Consider the following 19,616-nt stretch of genomic DNA (forward strand, 5'->3'; position numbering starts at 1 on the left):
AGAAAGTGGGGAAGTTATGGTTTTGTTCAGCCACACATACGTAAGTGTATTCTTATTTTGTAGATATATACATTATGTATTTAACATATGCACTTAGTGTTTATATCCACAAATAATTTGTCAGTTTTAGTTTTCAAGGAATCTATTTACTATATAAAAAAAAAATCTGTCATGGACCCCAGTGGATTTCATGTGGTGGCATGATTTTCTATGTTTATAGGTTATATATATTATCCAAGAGCTAGCTAAGGCTCATTGATATTTTTATTGATATCTGCAGCACTGAATGCCAAAGGAGCTATTCTCTATGCCTTTGAAATGTTCCGCCTCAAGTCCTGTGTGGATTTCAAGCCCTATGAAGGAGAGAGCTCATACATCATCTTTCAGAAGTTTGATGGGTTAGTATGAAATTTTACAGAGTGTGAAAATCACACGTCCTTTGATTATAAAAAGTGACACATCTCTTTCAAAGGCTAAAAGAAGAAATTGGAAAGAAACTAAAAGCAAAATCAAATCTTTCACTGTGAATTTTTTAAAGTGGCATCACATTTTTAATGTGCTCTGTAGAGAATGAAGTGTTTGGATACCTCAGGGAACCAGGGAGACTCTTCTCAGTTCTTTTCCTGGGTTGACGTTATGTTTTAAATTACAGTCCTTTTTTTTTTTAAAGTCAGGTTTATTAAAGTATAAAATGCATCCTTTTGATGGCACTGTTTTAAATTATAGTACTCTGATGGCTGGACCTCTTTGAAAAGTTCTAGATGTAGGTTTGCTTTTCAGAGTTACTTATTTCTAAGAAGAAATAAATGGTATATCAAGAAAGAAGACCTTTGTCTTCAGCGGTGTTTATGTCAACCAGTCTGAGGTAGATGAAATTGGGAAGCAAAGCCACCATCTGCCGTGACTCTGTAGGTCTGTGTCTTCAAGGCCCAGCTGGAGGTATCTCTTCACACTGCAGTTCCCAACATGGCCTCTAGGTGTTGCCTGGATTTGGTCATCTAGTTCTGAAGGTGGGGATTTTGTTAATCATGGTTGGATAACAGACATAAAGAAGGAAGTTAGCACATGCTTTAGCTTCTCGAGAAGAGTCTTAGACCTCAAAAGGTGTAAGCTTGGCAAGTAGGGGTGGTGGAGTAAGCTTGGCAAGTAGGGGTGGTGGAGTAATAACAAGTGAATAGTTCTAGTATGCTATGGTGACTGCAGAAGCAGGACCTCTAACATAGTGAAGTGAAGCATCAGGAAGAACCAAGCTGAGTGTCAGAGAGATGAAGAAAGGAGAAGGATGTATAGGCAGAGGAAAGGGAAGGACAAATGGGAGGTGAAAAGAGAGGGAAAACCCAAATTCGGGGAACTCTTATTGCCTGTGGTTGGGAGATGTCTCTATTACATTTAAGTTAGGGGAGAGGAAAAGGGAGGAAGAGGGTCCAGGAAAGGGGCTGGCCCAAAGTGCCCCCAAACCCTTCAGGATCCTGGTCCTCTGAAGCTGGAGGTTAACTGGACTCTTTCAGAAGGACAAGGTCAAAGATTTACAGAGTGGTGGAGTTATGGTATTTTGCAACTTACACCTTTCTTCTGGGGAGGGATGTTAAAAAAAAAGATAAATAATAAATGCTTCCTCTGGATTGTGGATATTTTGCAGAGTAAAGTCTGAACTGGTAATAAAATGCTACCATCAGGCAAGGTGATAATGGTGATGTTTGCACAACTCAGTACATTAACTAAAGATCATTGAATTGTACACTTAAGATTGGTGAATTTTAGGGTATGTAAATTATACCTTAATAAAGTTGTTAGACAATAACTAAGATCCATCTTGGAGTAGAAATCAAGCCTATTAGCATTTGAACTTATATGATGTTAGCAATCTTGGGAAAACAATGGCAGGTAATTTAATGTGATTGTCACCAAGGAAATCACAATTCACTGGTAACATTTAAACTATTGTCAAATCTCTTATTTTGTTGAGCGTTGGTTAAGGTATAGATCCTTGTTGAGGTGGAAAAACAGATTTATGAGAAAAGACAAAAATAATTGGGAAAAAGAGGGAAAGAGGCTGCACACGAGGAATTTAGAGTATCTGCTAGCAGTTCCTGAGTCCACTATTTTCTGAGGGAATTTATGGGTCCTTCTTGCCTGGAGTCCTTCGGACATAAGTTAGGCCACCTGTTGTGTGTTGTTATAATGCTGCAGATTGGGTAACACCCCAAGAAATGAACTTGATTAACTTGCATTTTTAATGAGGTTCTTTTTTATGATCATAAAATATATGCCTGCTCATTATAGGAAATTTGAAAAGTCATGAAAATGTAAAGGAGAAGATGTAAATCAACCACAGCCACTGCTCAGAGACAGCTTTGTGGTATAAAAGCAATAGTGCTGCTCTTTGGAATGCCCCATGGGTTTGTGAAGGTGAAGAAAAATGCCAATTTTTACTTCTTTTTACCTGACGCATTATTAGGATTGATTTGCCTCTGAGTATGTAGGCATACTTTTATAATGGCCTATCACTTTAAAAAATGGCCACTTTTATAATGGCCTATCACTTTTAAAGCCTGCATAATGTTCTCTCCAGGGAATGTTGCTTTTTTCACCAGAGACCTATGTTGATGAGAATGCTATTAATAGTTTCTTTTTGAAATCAAACCTAACTTTCTTCAAACCTAACCTAATTTGTGTTTTGGAATCCTATGAATTACAGCTGCTTAAGAATTCTCTAGAAGAAAATTTCTTTCTTCTCTTTAAAGGTGCTGGTCTGAGGTTGGCAACCGACACGTAGGACAGAACCTTTCCATTGGCCAAGGATGTGACTATAAGGCCATCATTGAACATGAGATCCTGCATGCTCTGGGGTTCTACCATGAGCAGTCAAGGACAGACCGGGATGATTATGTGAACATCTGGTGGGATGAAATTCTTCCAGGTGTGTATGAACCCAAGGTGCTATTATCTTTATCACTTGCTCAGCCCAACCCTGGGATGACCAGGCCAAACCTATGCGTGAATGGGAGCTTCAGTTTCTCCAGAAGGAACACAAAATATGACCTCTCCTGTAGACTGTGCTCATCTGATCACAACTGATCCCATATAAGTGTCTCAGGGAAAAGTGAATGGTGGTTAACTAAATGTAGGGTTAACTGATAATCAAAAGCTCTTGCTTTGTTTCAGTGTTTTTGTTGAAAATCTATCTAAAATTCTATTCTCCTGTCTTAGTGAGTAAAATGAATTAGGTCTCTGAGGATGTCAGGGTCCTTTTTCTGCATGTGAAATCTCGTGTAGCTCTAGAAAACTACATGAGGTTTAGCTGACTGTATGATAATCCTAAGACATACTCCAGAATTTTTTTGATGCTTTACCAAATCAACAATAGGTGTTTAAAAACAAAACAACAACTACAGCAAAAAACAAAACAAAACAAAACCACCTTTTATCTGAATTTGCACTCCCAATTGTGTTAATTCTAGCTAATAGTTTTTCTGATTAATCAAAATGTACAAGTCTTTTCTTTCTCCTTTCTAAGCACCTCTTTCCTTCTGCCCCCAGCCCATAAAGGATAACACAGTAAAGGATAACACAGTTTTATTTCACATATTATTATGCAGTTATTCTAACAATTCTGCTGAAAATGTTATAACTCAGTTTCCCAATGGGTGGGGTAAAAAATTCCATGCTGTGTTTCTGAAAACACCTAGTTTTTTTTAAAAGATTCTTTTGATTTTAAAGTCTTTATTGAATTTGTTACAATATTGCTTCTGTTTTATGTTTTGGATTTTTTGGCCACGAGGCATGTGGGATCTTAGCTCCCTGACCAGGGATCAAACCTGCACCCCCTGAATTGGAAGGTGAAATCTTAACCACAGGACCACCAGGGAAGTCCCAACACCTCGTTTTTGATTAGGAATTAGTTCAGGAAGCGGAAAAGCATTATTTTTGGCAGTGATAGCTTAATGAAACTTTAATGTATTGGAAGTGCCTTAACTATGACCACACATGGTTTTCATGAAGCAAATCATTGCCTTGTAATTATCTGTTTCATTTAGATCCCAATTTAACATATGAGGTCACAGATGGCAGTGCATCTCTAATAATTTTAGGGACTTGGAAGAACTGGCCATACTTTAAAATTAAATATCAGTCTCCAAAAGACTTCTGCCAGAACTAGCTCATTTTGGAGTAAGCTGTAACCATGGATCTCACAGGGGGCAGGGGTTCAGATGGCTAATCCTATCAAAAATCACCTCTGGGGTTTCTCAATCTGTGTCCCTCCCGGCACCTCCTATTCTGATATTTCATGAATGTAGAGTACTGGTAGGAGGAGGGGAAACTATGTGGTTTGTAAAAGCCTAATCTGTTACCAGAATTGGACCCACACATATACTCCCACCCATCCTACCATTCAACCACTGAGCTAGAGGCCAAGTAATATTCTTCTTTGTCCCCCGGTACAATCTAGAGAAGTTCTAGAGAGTGTTCACCCAAGTATGAAATAATAGATCAAAAACAGTATATTTGTCTCCCAGGGGTAATTGCCTTATATCTGGGTCTGTGTAGATGTGACAGGAGAGTGCAGATCAAAGGACCGAATCTCTGCTTGTGAGGCCCCGGACACCATTAGACTTCGTCTGTATTTGCTAGAGGCCTGAATTTCTTACTTTCTCTTATATGCTTAACTCTGATGAAAATGACATGAGGAAGCAGAAAACATTCGCCTTTTTAAGTCTTGAAGAACACAATGCTCGGTGCTTTTAAGATAGTTTTAGACCATATGAGGTCCCCTTTCTCAGAGGGAGCCTGCACACTTAACAAGGATAATTTGCAGACATGCTCCGCTTTGGGGTGAGCATAAATGACTCACCATGTTTGCTCATTTCCTGTCTGTGTTTTCATTAGGTGTAATTTCATATATCTAAACTGCTTGCAATCACTGGAGAACTCTTCTCAAATGAGACATCAAATCCAATTTAGATCATAAGCAAGGGCAGTATTATTGCTCAGGGTAATTTATGACTTTATTGCATCTCATCTTCAGTTGATGGTAATCTTATTATTTAACCTAGGAAGATACTCTATTGGCAATATAGTTCTCTCCCCAAATCCATCCCTGTTTCTGAAGTCAGAATTGTGTTTTCTGGATCTGTTTCCTTTTATTAAGCAAAACACTCCTGAGGTCTAGCAGGGGTCTACAAACTATAGTCTGTGGGCCATATCTGTTTCCTTTTGTAAATAAAGCTTTATTGGAACATAGCCATGGCCGTTTGTTTACATACTGCCTATGGCTGGTTTTGTGCTATAACAGCAGAGTTGAGTAGTTTTGACAGAGACCATACATCTTGCAAAGCCAAAAGTATTTTGTATCTGACCCTTTACACAAAAGGTTTGCCCATGAGCTCTGGTTTACAAGATCACTTCCTCTTCAAGCTCTCGGCTGTGAGTTCCCTGAAGGACCATGCCTGTCCTAGTCACTGCCAGGGGCCACCACCCACCTAGCACAGCTCCCAGTAAATAGTAGGCATGACAAAAATGTGTTGAGTTAAATTTTAAAATGTATTAAAAACACTTATTTGGTAAAGCATTCTGATAAGTATCCTTGGATAATAAAGAATAAAACGATCTATTCTAACCTGATGATTTTATTGCAAGTTAAGGAAAACAGCCAGTGAATTGAAAGTGCATTGCTTAAGATACCACTGAGAGTCACCAGGAGATCCCAGACCCACGCCCAAGTCCTCACACCACCTTGATGCTTTTTATAATTTTACCCCCTTAACGGCCATCCTAGGACCACGTGCTCTGGAAGGAATGACTTTCCTCCTTCCCTGTTTGGGTTATTTATTTCTTGCAGTTCTGTCCCACCTTTGAATTGCTTCGATCCCTCTTGGACTAAGTCCCCATAAAACCCCTGTGAGTTGGGAGGATGTAACATCAGTATTATCATTTTATAGTTAAAACAAGTTTTGATCAAAGGGGTTCATGGGCTTTTCCAAAAGTGTCTGGGGACCACTGCCAGGCTGTACCACACTTCTCCAATCCTGAGTGTACCTGAGTTGAAGTCTTTGAAAGTTGGTCACATTTTCTTCTAATTATTAAAAACAGTTGGATGGGAAGCTAGAAAGGGAGAAGGAGATGATGAAGGTGGGAAGTTTTGACTGGGAGAGTTATGAGTATTCTTATTCAGTTTTTCTATCATTCCCTAAGAAGGGAATTAAAAACCTGTGAACTTCCCATTATTGCAGCTGAACCAGTAAATTCCTGATGGCTGCTGGATTAAAAGAGTATCTGGGTGGTTTCTCATTTCAGCATTTCACATTTCAGCATTTCACATTCTCTTACTTATGCTAATCTCATTTAAAATATTTTCATTTTCTATTTTGAAAGGAAAGTCAGTTTTCTTCCTATTTTGTTTTTCTCACCATGGAGCAATTTCTAGAACAGGAGAGCGTGAGCCTTGATTGACAGGATGCCACTTTCTCGCCAGCTGCTAAACTTTCCTTCTGCCCCTTAGATTTCTTTTTTCCTAAATTGTTGGCGAGCTGGCCAGGTACAGCTCTTGGTGGATGAGGTACTTGGCTGTAAGCAAGATGAATCAATCCTGAATATTTTCCTGAATTCAAAAATTCCTTTGCCTACCATGAGGAATAACTGCCTCCACTTTGATATCTTATCTTCTCTTTCTTAAAGCCTCATACATACACACACACACTTATTTATTTATTTACATGTATAAAAATGAATCTTTGATTTAAATATACATTTAATAACATGCATTGTATATTTACATTACATTTACATTATAATATATGTATATATTATGCACATATTTAATAATATGTATGTATTTATTATTAATTATAACATGTATTTTAATATCCATTATAATAATTGTATGTACTATTATATAATATATTAGTACATTACAATGTTATTAGTAAAAATTAATATATATTAATTTTATATACATTGTGCAAATTATAAAATATGTTAAATATGTGTATATATTTAAATCAAAGATGCATTATTCTGCCTCCCCCCCCTTGTTTTGGTCTCTGCTTGAGTATCTAGTCAAAGAGGGTAGGATGGGGAAATGACATGACTGATCAGGGCCTGTGGATTCCCTCCCTGACAGGTTATAAGCACAACTTTAACACCTACGATGACAGCGTCGTCACAGACCTCAACACACCCTATGATTACGAGTCTTTGATGCACTACGAGCCTTTCTCATTTAACAAGAATGCTAGTCTCCCCACCATCACAGCCAAGATCCCTGAGTTTAACTCCATCATTGGGCAGCGCCTGGATTTCAGTGCTATCGATCTGGAGAGGCTGAACCGAATGTACAACTGCAGTGAGTACCTCTGGGTCTGAGGACTGGGTAAACCCCCTGACCTTACGGTTTTCCTGTACATTTTCCTTTGTGTTAATTTTGTTAATCTGTCCATTTCATTTAGGACATTAGTTTCCCTATCCTTAGAAAAAATTGTAACACCTACCTCACAAGATGGTTATGAAAATCAATTATGTGTTTGTGTTCTGTAAAGTGAAAATATTGGACCAATGTAAGGAGCTGGAATTGTCCAACTCCTTCAGCTTCCCTTTGAAGGGTGCATCCTTATGTAAAGCCCAAGATAGTTATAGGCTTGAAAGTATTTTGTATCTTAAATTCTTTGTCCAGGTTAGTGGTTCCTGGATTCCTCTAATGCTCAGAGATGGGATGTTTTCTAAAATGGCCCCACTGGTCTTCAGAGACACATTCTTTAATCCTGTTCAATATGTATGTAGAGAAGATCTACTAAGAACAAAGCCCAGCATAATAGGTACCTCATTCTTGATCTAAAGGAGTCGATGGTTGGCATTTACAGAAAAGCATGATGGTAAGCCTTTTTATAATTTGACTCTGTGAAGTGTGTAGGGCTGCATCTGTGTTGGCAGTTTCTGCTATCTAATGCACGACAGTAGGATTTACAATTGAGAAAAATCAAGACAACGAAAGGCTCATGATCTTGCTAAACAATGACATCTTAGTAGCCTAAGTCATTAGGTATTTGACATGAGAGGCCTTAAATTTTTAACCAGGTGACAAACATATCATTTGCAGCCACAACTCATACCCTTTTGGACCACTGTGATTTTGAGAAGGCAAACATTTGTGGGATGATTCAGAGTACCGGAAATGATGCTGGCTGGGTCTATGAGGACAGCACTAAACCTGGACAAGCGGATCACACCTTGGTGGGACAATGCACAGGTCAGTGAAGGCAGCAAGGAAGTACATTGAGGAGGTTCACCAGGTTCAAGGGGAAATGGCAGCCAGCATGTTTGGCCTCAGTTGGAAGGCTAGTTATCAAACCTGGAACTCTGAATAAGGACAAAAACCATTTCTCATATCCTTATTATTAACGCAATAAAAAGCATCCAGGTTCTGGGCATGCAAAAGAAGGGTTCATTTAAGCGATGACAAAACTGATACAGACATAATGGTTGATATGACTTTGTACTTGTTGGTTATCTAGTTTATATATAGTGTGTGTAACACAGGAAACTCTACTCAATATTTTGTAATAACCTATAAGGGAAAAGAGTCTGAAAAAGAATATCTATATCTCTCTATATATCTGTATATCTATCTATCTATCTGAATCACTGTGCTGTATACCTAAAACTAACACGACACTGTAAATCAACTATACTTCAATAAAAATTTTTTTTAATTTTAAAAAATATATGACTTTGTGGGACTTCCCTGGTGGTGCTGTGGTTAGGAATCAGCCTGCCAATGCAGGGGACACGGATTTGATCCCTGGTCTGGGAAAATCCCACATGGCGTGGAGCAACTAAGCCCGTGTGCCACAACTACTGAGCTTGTGCTCTAGAGCCCACAAGCCACAACTACTGAGCCCACGTGCCACAACTACTGAAGCCTGCGTGTGTAGAGCCCTTGCTCCTCAACAAGAGGGGCCACTGCAATGAGAAGCCTGCACACTGTAACAAAGAATAGCCCCCACTCGCCACAACTAGAGAAAGCCTGCAGGCAGCAACGAAGACCCAGTGCAGCCAAATATATATATATATATATGACTTTGTAAAGTAGGGCAATGTCTCTAACAGCAGTGTCCTCCAGTGGAACTACAGTGCACACCACATATGTAATGTAAAATTTTCTAACAGTCACATAAAAAAGAAACAAGGGAAATTCTCTTTAGTAATATACTTAACCCCATATATCCAAAATCTTAACATTTCAACGTGCAATCAATATAAAAACTATTAATGAGATACTTCACACTTTTTTACAGTAGGTATTTGAAATCTGGTGTATATTTTATCCTTACAGCACATCTCACTTTGGACTGGCCACAGTTCAAGTACTCAATCGCCATATATGTTTGGTAGCTGCCATATTGGAGAACAGCTTCAGATAGTTCCTGTACATGGTTTGTGCAGTGAAAAAGCCATAAAGTCAGGAGAGACCCGGGTTTAAAATCTGGCTCCACCACTTGCTAATGGTGACCCCAGGTAGTTGTTTTTGTTGTTGTTGCTGTTTAAGTCTTTTGGCTTTTTGTAAGCCTCTCTGACCATCAAGCTATTGATCCTTCACAGCGAGCATGTAAGGAGATAATGCATATAGAATCTTCAAAGGCAGACCAGCAGCCTTACTCCCTACTTTTTCCCCCCATCGTCCCTTTCTCTCCAGAGGTTCTATTTATTTTTCAATTTCTATCTTAACACCCTTTTATTACGTGCTTGTCATTGAAATTGTACCAACCCTATTTGGAAGCAGGTGAGGTTATAGATTATAATAGCCTTTTAAAGACTGGACTATCATCAAGTCCCTTAGTCCATGCCTGTGTGAGAGTTGCTAGGAGTTCCTTCACAGAAGAGACCCAGCTTATCACCCAGATGCCAGGCCACCAGGGTGAATGTCAGAGGTTATCAACAATTGCCACTCTTCCTCGCGCCTTGGCAAAGGGCAAAAGTCTCTGTTACACATCAGATTATTAAACACATAATCTCCAGTTTCCAAAGGGTGATCTACGCCTGAAGTTCTCTTTAAATTTCCATCATAGCCTCTAATCTAATCTCTCCCGTGGGCTTGCTGCTAGGCTAACGTGCAAGTTCCAGCTAAACAGAAAGGTGATCTCAGTGTGAGAGGAATCTGTTGAAAGAATATTCTAGCATTTTAGTAGGAAAGGAAAGGACCACAGCCCAGAGAAGTAACTAGAAAAGCTTTCTCAGGTTAACTTGACCAGCCATTATGCTTCTTCCACAGGAGGCACATAATGGGACGGCGTTTCCTCTGCTAGAGAGCACTGCCTTATTCAGGTAGATGCATAGACTCAGAGAGCTCGAAGGATAGAAGCCACTTCCCACTTGAATCCCAGAGAGATGAATGAATACCCAGTTAGTGGCAGCTCTAGGGCAAGAATTCAGGTCTCCTGACCCCTCAGTTTGAGTTATTGGACTTACACTTCATACTTCTGAACTCACCTGGTGGAATTCCTGAGCAAGGATCACCAGGAGACCTTCTTAGCCCTGTGAGCTCTTGTTTACCTTAACCCAAGCCCTCAGCAATTCACGACACAAAAGCCTAAGGCTAGTAAGATAAAGTATTGAGAAGAACATACCGGCGAATATAATTTACCCTGATGATATATTAAAGACATTATGGTATTTTTCAGCTTTGTGGAAAACTTATTTAAACATCCTTGCTCATGCCCCATATGTGAGGCAGGGTGAGGCAGGGACTCATATTGTCAAAGTACCTGGAACTGTAGATGCTCACTTCATTTTTACTTGATGAAATGTTTTGAGTGGAGCATTTGGTAAGAGGTTGAGTATTGGAGTAAGTTTAGATGACTTCTTTACATGCAAGAATTGTTCATTGCCCTTGACTTTGAAAAAGTGTGCTGGTTTTCCATGTGATGTATTTGTTTAGCCACCTGCTGGTTTTGGGGGAGAGAATTTTGAGATACGTGAGTTGGGCAAACCCAGCCTCTAGCATAAATGTAGACCCTTTATCCCCTCTTTTTGGTGAAACTGAACCCTTCTCATTGTGAATATTTAAAATCCAATTCCTAAAACTTTGAATCCCACAGTTTCTTATACAGCTAGGAGGCCAGCTCTTTTCCTTGGACTGAATCTCTAAACAACGAAGTTAATGAAGAAAATGGAATTCATCTCACAGACACTAAATTCCATAAACTTTGCTTAAAGCCTGTATTTCCTTAAGTCAGAGGTGTACATTTCACAAGCTTGGGAAAAAAGGCAATCAAAAGAGGAAGTGGAGAGCTGTGACTTTGACCAGCAATTCTGTCCGTGGAGACAGACGGAATATTTACTGACAAACAACCTTTTTATTTTCCCCAGAAGAGTTCTAGCCTTTGTTGTCTGGACGATGGCTGTTGCTCACTGTTTCACTTTGCCTGGGCTGAGGGCACCCTGGGGTATTTGTGGCCAGAGATGGGACTTTAGGGTCCTCTCTCCATAGGTGCCGGCTACTTCATGTACTTCAATACCAGCTTGGGGATAGCAGAGGAGGCAGCCCTGTTGGAGTCTCGGATTCTTTACCCAAAGAGGAAGCAGCAATGCCTGCAGTTTTTCTATAAAATGACAGGAAGTCCTTCAGATAGACTCATCGTCTGGGTCAAGAGGGATGACAGTACGGGCAACATTCGCAAGCTGGTCAAGGTGAAGACCTTTCAAGGTATTTAAAGGCATCCTGCGAGGACTGATTGGGCTTCATATTGGGGACTGTGCTGTTTCTCCTCCTTCCCCTCCCTCTCCCTTTTCACCCTCCTCCCCCTCATCATTCCTCCCACTCCTCCCCCTCTGTCTCCTCTTCCTTCCTTTCCTCCACCTCCCTTCTGCCTCTTTGAAATGCATAATGCCTGGCATGTTTTAACCACTCAATGGATGTTTTAACCATTCAGAAATTGCGGGTTCAGGTGAGGTTGACATATACTATTGCAAGAGGCCAATCAGGGAAAGAAAAAAGAAGGCCAATCAGAATATAAAAATCTAGTTTTCACTAGAGCTTTGGAGAAAGCCAGAATAGAGAAAATTGGTGATTCAAAGGTGGAGATTGGAAGGTAAAAGGGAAGTGGGAATTGATGCTGCTGGAGAGAAGTGGTTAAATAGTGGACCATAAGTGTTTCTGCATCTGTTTCAGCGAACTGAATGATACCATTATTTAATACACTGAGGTAACTTGAAACCTACTTGTGAAGTTGGTGGCAAGCAAGCGACTTGTATACATTAACTTTACTAAAATCACTTGTATATTCCTTAGTGATACTTTATGTATTTCTATAAGAAGATCATGAAAACCTTAAAATGCTAAGGTAGTTAGTTGGTTGTGAGAGTAATCTGGCTGAAAATCAAGATCCAGGGTTATAAAAGCTAAGTACTTACATTCTTTTATTGTGGTGGCGGTTCGTTCATAAATAGAAAAGGAGAGACATGTTTTTCTAGTTTTCCATTCAACAAAGAATTTCTCAATTAAAATGAGATAAAGGAAGCATTCTTTGTGTACTTCTAGAAGAAGCTGCTGTTCTTGAAGGGTGGAGGCTTCCTTAGTAAAGGCTACTCAGAAGAACGGGGGCCCAAATTGTCTCTACCCAGGTCACTCTGTGGGTAGAGAATGCTACAAATAATGGTTTTGAGGGGTTCACTTTTCTGGCTGAAATTTACAGAGCATCTTTATCAAATAGAGGAATGACAGCTAGGTGCCCTTTAAGAGTTGAGAATTTGCTGTGTTACCAAGGGCTGTAAATATGGACACATGAAATTGCCATTGTTTGACTTTTGACTTATCAAAGGTCTGTTTTATATGGTTCAGCCCAATACTTGCACATTCAGTGCTAACATTAAGGGGGTGGGGTGCATTTATACCAACAAACCCAGGGGAAAGCCCAGAACCTGCAGAATGGAATAATAATGGAAAACAGATTCATGATTAAGACTTTTGTGATAAATCAGAGTGTGTCTTTTTTTTTTCTTTCTTTTTTTGCTATTTTCCCATACTAGATATGTGACTTTGGAAAAGTTCCTTAACAAGTTTATAGCAGTTCTTCTCTCCTGTGTTTGTTGTGAAGATTACATGAGATCGTTCATGTAACGCACCTGCCACAGTACGAGGCTCCAAGTAAGTGCTCCAGAAATGTTGGTCACAGTTGTCACCAATTTTATTCTCTGTCCTCAGGAGATTTTGACCAAAATTGGAAAATTGCCCATGTTACACTAAGAGAGGAAAAGAAGTTTCGCTACCTTTTCCAGGGCACAAAGGGTGACCCCCAGAACTCGAGTGGGGGAGTTTACCTGGATGACATCACTTTGACAGAAACCCCATGCCCCGCAGGGGTTTGGACGGTCCGGAAATTCTCTCAAGTCCTGCAGAACACGGTTAAAGGGGACAAGTTTCAGAGCCCTCGATTCTACAATTCAGAGGGCTACGGTTTGGGGTTGACCTTGTACCCTCATGGCAGAACGGGCTCCGGGAGCTCTGGGTACTTGGGACTTGCCTTTCATCTGTGTAGTGGAGAGAATGATGCTGTTCTGGAGTGGCCAGTGGAGAACAGACAGGTGATAATGACAATACTTGACCAGGAACCCGATGTCAGGAAGAGAATGTCCTCCAGCATGGTGTTCACTACCTCCAAGTCCCAGACATCTACAGGTAGGTGGTTAGAAGACCCGCCCCTCCACCTGGAAGGGCCAACAGACACAGTTCTCATCTGTATAGGAGAGATTAACTTTCCCCTCACATTTCCTCCTTGGGCACATCTACAGCAATGTCATGTTGGAGCATTAAGTTAAAATGTTCTTGTTTTTTTTCTTTCATTGAAGTGCAGTTGATTTACAATGTTGTGTTAGTTTCTGGTGTACAGAAAAGTGATTCAGATATACATATATATTCTTTTTCATATTCTTTTCCATTATGGTTTATTACAGGCTATTGAATACAGTTCCTTGTGCCATTCAGTAGGACTTTGTTGTTTATCTATTTTATATACAGTAGTTTGTATCTGCTGATCCCGAACTCCTAATTTATCCCTCCCATCCCCTTTCCGCTTTGGTAACCAGAAGTTTGTTTTCCATGTAAGTGAAAATTTTCAGCGTCATCTTATCTCTCTCTCTTTCCTGAATTCATCCATCAAGCATCTAAGTAAGGGCTTGCAAGGGGCCAAGCTCTGTGCCAGCTCCTTAGAATACAAGCAAACTGGGCAGTTCCTGCCTCACTGAGCTCAGTCCAAGAAGACAGATCCAGGTAATCATTTATCAAATACTCAGAATTTGCGAGGCTCTGTGCAGAACTAATGCACTGAGTCCTAAAATATTACTCGTTGCCAGTATGTCCATGAAACAAACTTGCATGAATAAAGGAATGGGCAAACTTTTTTTTTTCAAAAGAAGAGACTTAAGCCTTAAAAGGAAGAAGCTATAGCTCTCTCTTCCCCTTCATTGAGAAGTCACTCAGTAGTGGACAGTGGCCCTCCACAGGGCTGGTTCTCTGCTCCACCCCCCTCCCAATTCTCAGTTTTAATTGTCCTGGAAAGAGTAAGTAACCTGATTTTTTTCCAACACATTTTTTCTGATTAACAAAGCTCTTATGGGTAAACAACAAGGTCCTACTGTACAGCACAGAGAACTAAATTCAATATCCTATGATAAACCATAATGGAAAAGAATAGTAAAAAAAAATGTATATATACATATAACGGAATCACTTTGCTGTACAGTGGAAATTAACACATTGTAAATCAACTATACTTCAATAAAAAAAAGCTCTCTATACTCATTAAAGACAAATGGAAAGTGAAAAGTAAAGCGATAACATGATTTTTCTGTAACCTGTAACTTTGCAGCAATAAATGGCTCCGTCATCTGGGACAGGCCGTCTGTCATGGGGTCCTATGACAACAACTGTGCCTGTTTTAGAAGCATCGACTGGGGCTGGGATGCTATCATCTCCCACCAAATGCTGAAAAGGAGGAGTTTTCTTAAAAATGACGACCTTATAATGTTTGTGGACTTTGAAGGTATTTTGCTGGTTTTCCTAAATAAATAATCCTATGTTCTGGGTGTTCTATTGACTTTACATGGATTTTTTTTAAAGCATCTCATGGAAGGTGGGGATCTTTTGGGGGAACTAGGTTAAAAAAAAAAAGATGTGCTCTAAGAGAACCACATTTTACTCTTTTATTCAAGGACTCCCATCTTGATTCTAACTGTCCTGGGGAGAAACTAAAATTTTAGTGTCACCTTTTTGTATAACTTATCAAATGTGACAGTTTGCTGACTTCAATTTAGTTTCAATCAGTCTATCCATACTCACTTTATGCTTCTCTTCTCAAGTTAAATAAATAAAAGCGTGATTGGACTACTTTAAACATAAACATAGCAAAAAAAGAATGAAATCTTGCCATGTGCAACAACATGGATGGACCTGAGGGGCATTATGCTTCGTGAAATAAGTCAGATAGATAAAGACAAATACTGTATGTTTTTGCTTACATGTGGAATCTGAAAAACAAAGCAAATGAACAAATAAAACAGACTCACAGATACAGAGAACAAACTAGTGGTTACCAGAGGGGAAAGGGGTAGGGGTAGGGACAAAACAGGGGCAGGGGATTAAGAGGTACAAACTACTATGTATGAAATAAGTTATGACGATGTAATGTACAGCACAGGGAATATAGTCAATATTTTATAATAACTTTGTATGAAGTGTAATCTATAAAAATGTCAAACAACTATTTATACACCTTAAAACTAATATAATATTTTAAGTCAACTATACTTCAATAAAAAATAATCAATCTATAAAATAGCTGGCATTATGAAAATCCGCTGGATTCAACGCCACTTTTCTATGTCACTAAAGGTGATGACCAAGAAAGGTAGAGGCAGGCCAGGGAGCTTTCTCCAGGAGTGGAAGTGAATTATTGTCAGATTTAATCATATATCTTCCTCACCACCCTTTGTCTCTTTCCTCGAGATATCACCCACCTTAACCAGACTGAAGTTCACATTAAAGACAGCAGGCTGATCCCCCAAAGCCTCGTTCTCCAAGGCCAGGAGCAGCCGGCTTCAGAAGAAGGTTCGGGAAAGGCCTCCTTAGAGAAAGCCCTACTGGGCAGCCTGGACCAGGGGCAGCGCAGCCGACAGAAGCGGTCGGTGGACAACGCGGGCCCCATGGAGGACCACAACTGGCCACAGTACTTCAGAGACCCATGTGACCCGAACCCGTGTCAAAATGAAGGCATCTGTGTGAACGTGAAGGGGATGGCGAGCTGCAGGTAGGCTCTGTGGCCTGGGGCGGCAGGTGTGGGTTGGCAGAGGGGAGCCCTATGTCTGCTTACCCTGCTAAAAGGCACAGTTCTCAGGTCAGAGCATCCGCGCCATCAGATGGTCAACCGTGTCGGTCCTTGACTCCACAAAGCCGTGCCTGGAATCAGAGGGCAGAGCAGGGGTCCTGCCAGAGCAGAAGAGCCCCAAATCTCCTGTCTCTTCACGTGTATCCCTTTGCTACCTCTGGGACATTGTCAACAGCATCTTGAATGTTGTTGGGATTTTGAACTCCACTGCAGGGCTCAAAAATGACCCAGAGCTTTTTTTTTTTTTTTTTTAAATATTTATTTATTTATATATTTATTTGGTTGTACCGGGTCTTAGTTGTGGGAGGTGGGTTCCTTAGTTGAAGCTTGCAGACTCCTTAGTTATGGCATGCGAACTCTTAGTGGCATGCATGTGGGATCTAGTTCCCTGACCAGGGATCAAACCTGGGCCCCCTGGGATCTAGTGGCATGCATGTGGGCCCAAACCTGGGCCCCCTGCAATGGGAGCGTGGAGTCTTATCCACTGCACCACCAGGGAAGTCCCAACCCAGAGCTTTTAGCATCAAGGCTCCACCACAGGGACTCAGGACCAAGCTTAAACCTTCCCTGACTGCAAATGTTATTATTGCTATTAATTATTATTTCTATTGTCCATTAGTTCAATTGTACTATTATCATATTTATGTTTTCAATAATAATAAGAAGAATATCTGATATTTGGGGGCTGCTTGCTATGTGTCACGTGCTTCCCCGAGCAGTACGCATTCATGATCTAAATTATTCCTCACAGCCACCCTGTGACATAAAGGCCCTTCTTATCCCCGTTTAGGACATAAGAAATTCGAAGCTTAGAGCAGTAAGTAATTTGTCTGAAATTACCCAGATAGTAAATGCTGGAGCTTAGACTTGCAATCCAGGTCTGTCTGTCTGCACAGTTTGCTATATTTAATAGTTCTTTTTATAATGTGTGTTATTCACATAAAATATTTCATAAAAGGATGTATGTGATGACAGAAGCCTCAGTTTCATTTGATAGAATAGTAGCAGATGTGGGAGCCGGTCTGCTTGGCTCAGAACATCTACATTTCTTCTCAGCTCTTTTTGATCTCCACTTTGTTCTTTCTTTTTTAAACTTTTATTTTGAAATAATTTTAGATTTACAGATACATTTCAAAAATGCAACAGAGTTCCCCATACCCTAAAGTCAACATCTTACATAACCATCATACATTAGCAAAGGCAAGAAATGAGCATTAACAAAGGTAAATACTATTAAAAATAGTATTAACTAAACGACACACCTTATCCAGATTTCCCCAGTTTTTCCACCAATACACTTTTTCTGTTCCAGGATCCAATTCAGGACCTCGTGTTCCATTTAGTTTTCATGTCTCCTTAGCTCCTTCAGTCCTGAGCGGGTCCTTGGTCTTGTCTTTCATTATCTTGATACTTTTGAAGAGCGTTGATCAGTTATTTTACAAATTGTTCCTCAATTTGAGTTTATCTGATGTCTTCTCGTGATTATATTGAGGTTGTACATTTTGGGTAAGAAGAACCAAGACGTGATATGACCTTCTCAGTGTGTCATGTGAGCGGTACCGGATGTCAATATGTGTTATTACCGGTGATGTTAACTTTGTCCTCTGGCCAAGAGGGTGTCTGCCAGCCCTCTCTCCTGAGAAGTTACCATTCCTCACCCTTTAATTCACACATGTCTTGGGAGAGACACTCGGAGACCATGCAGACATCTTACCTTTCCTCAAACCCTCACCCACTAATCTCAGCATCTGTTGGTGGAGTTTGCTGAACCGTCACTACTGTGTGTCAGGAAACACATTCTTTAAGTGTCCCAAACCTTCCTCCTGAACTTTGCATATGGTAGCCAAGAGGACAGGGTCTGGAGACAGACCTTCAGAGATTAGACTTCAAGAGTGAGACATTTACTAACTGTGTGGCCTTGAGCAAATTATCTAACTTTTCTGTAAGATAAGGATGATGAGAATGACCTGGTAATAACCACCACCTCAAAGGGTTGTTCCAGGATTAAATTAATTGACTCGCGTAAAGCACTTTGAACGAGGCCAGGTGCGTGTAACTGCTGAGTGTCCCCTGCCATTGTTGCTGTGTTGGTCTTGTTGTCAGGAAGCCCTTGGGGCTCAGGTGGTTCCCACACGCCCCTGTGTCCTGTCTCCCCAGGTGCGTCTCTGGTCACGCCTTCTTCTACACTGGGGAGCGATGTCAGGCCATGCAGGTGCACGGCAGCCTCTTGGGCCTGATGATCGGAGGCACGGCCAGCATGGTTTTCTTGACCTTCACCATCATCTCCATCCTTCGCCAAAGGCCAGGCAGTGATGCCCGCTGACATCAGCTAGGCTGCAGAAGCACCTCCTGCCCTTGGGCCCTCCCTTTCCCTCCCGTGCTCATTGCAGTTTGGGGCAGCTTCTATCGGCCTTGCTTTGCCTCCAGCCTCTTGTGTGACCCTTATGGTTTTCCTGTCCCCACCCTCACATGGTTCTGTTACCCTGCTCTGTGCTCCAAATGTATCTAGTGTGTCCTGTGATGACGCTCTTATTCCTTAGTTGTAAATCCCTTGTTTAATAGACTGTCTTTCCCGTAGACCGTAAGCTCTAGGTGGGCAGACCCACCTTTACTGTGTTAGCCCAGTGCCTGGGAGTCTGCCTGGCCCGGCATGCATGGTCACTCAGTAAAAACGAATAAATGAGCCAGTAATTGAATGAATAACTAAGATATAGAAACTCTCTCCTTTCTACTGCAAGTAAGATGTATACAATGAAACGCATATGTTTTTTGTACTAGAATCAAACACTCAAATACCTGTTTTCCATCAGACACAATAGGTTTATTATTCTTTTAGGGTCTTGTGTGTTAAAGAATTTCAAATAAAGATTCCTCCTAGCAGCAGCATTTGCTTTCCTCCTCTGATTCTAAGGGAAAGTCTTTAATAAATTCAATAACTATTTCGTCAGTACCTTCAAGGGGTCCAGAATTGCATGTGAATTTGTGTGTGTGTGTGTGTGTGTGTGTGTGTATGGAGGGGGAGAATCATCCAAAAGCTCTTTCTCAGATCTTTTTAAATTTTAAAGTACATTTTAAGGGACTTCCCTGGTGGTCCAGTGGTAAAGAATCCGCCTTCCAATGCAGAGGATGCGGGTGCGATCCCTGGTCAGGGAAGTAAGATCCCACATGCCGCGGGGCAACTAAGCCCACGTGCTGCAACTACTGAGCCCACGCGCCACAGCTATAGAGCCACGCACTCTGGAG

General features: G+C 40.7%; 1 protein-coding gene across 1 annotated transcript in view; it reads left to right on the forward strand.

Moving 5' to 3' along the window:
- The window catches only part of MEP1A (meprin A subunit alpha), a 28,382-nt gene extending 9,336 nt beyond the window's left edge, over nt 1-19,046 (forward strand). The window contains exons 6-14 of the mRNA XM_007193834.2: nt 281-398; nt 2,745-2,920; nt 7,121-7,342; nt 8,093-8,242; nt 11,483-11,698; nt 13,196-13,669; nt 14,859-15,032; nt 15,995-16,295; nt 18,531-19,046. Of these exons, the coding sequence (XP_007193896.1) occupies nt 281-398; nt 2,745-2,920; nt 7,121-7,342; nt 8,093-8,242; nt 11,483-11,698; nt 13,196-13,669; nt 14,859-15,032; nt 15,995-16,295; nt 18,531-18,696 (1,997 nt within the window). The 3' untranslated portion in view covers nt 18,697-19,046. The remainder of the gene's footprint in view (nt 1-280; nt 399-2,744; nt 2,921-7,120; nt 7,343-8,092; nt 8,243-11,482; nt 11,699-13,195; nt 13,670-14,858; nt 15,033-15,994; nt 16,296-18,530) is intronic.
- The last annotated feature ends 570 nt before the right edge of the window (nt 19,047-19,616 follow it).

Source organism: Balaenoptera acutorostrata, chromosome 10 (assembly GCF_949987535.1).
Source record: "Balaenoptera acutorostrata chromosome 10, mBalAcu1.1, whole genome shotgun sequence".
Lineage (NCBI taxonomy): Eukaryota > Metazoa > Chordata > Mammalia > Artiodactyla > Balaenopteridae > Balaenoptera > Balaenoptera acutorostrata.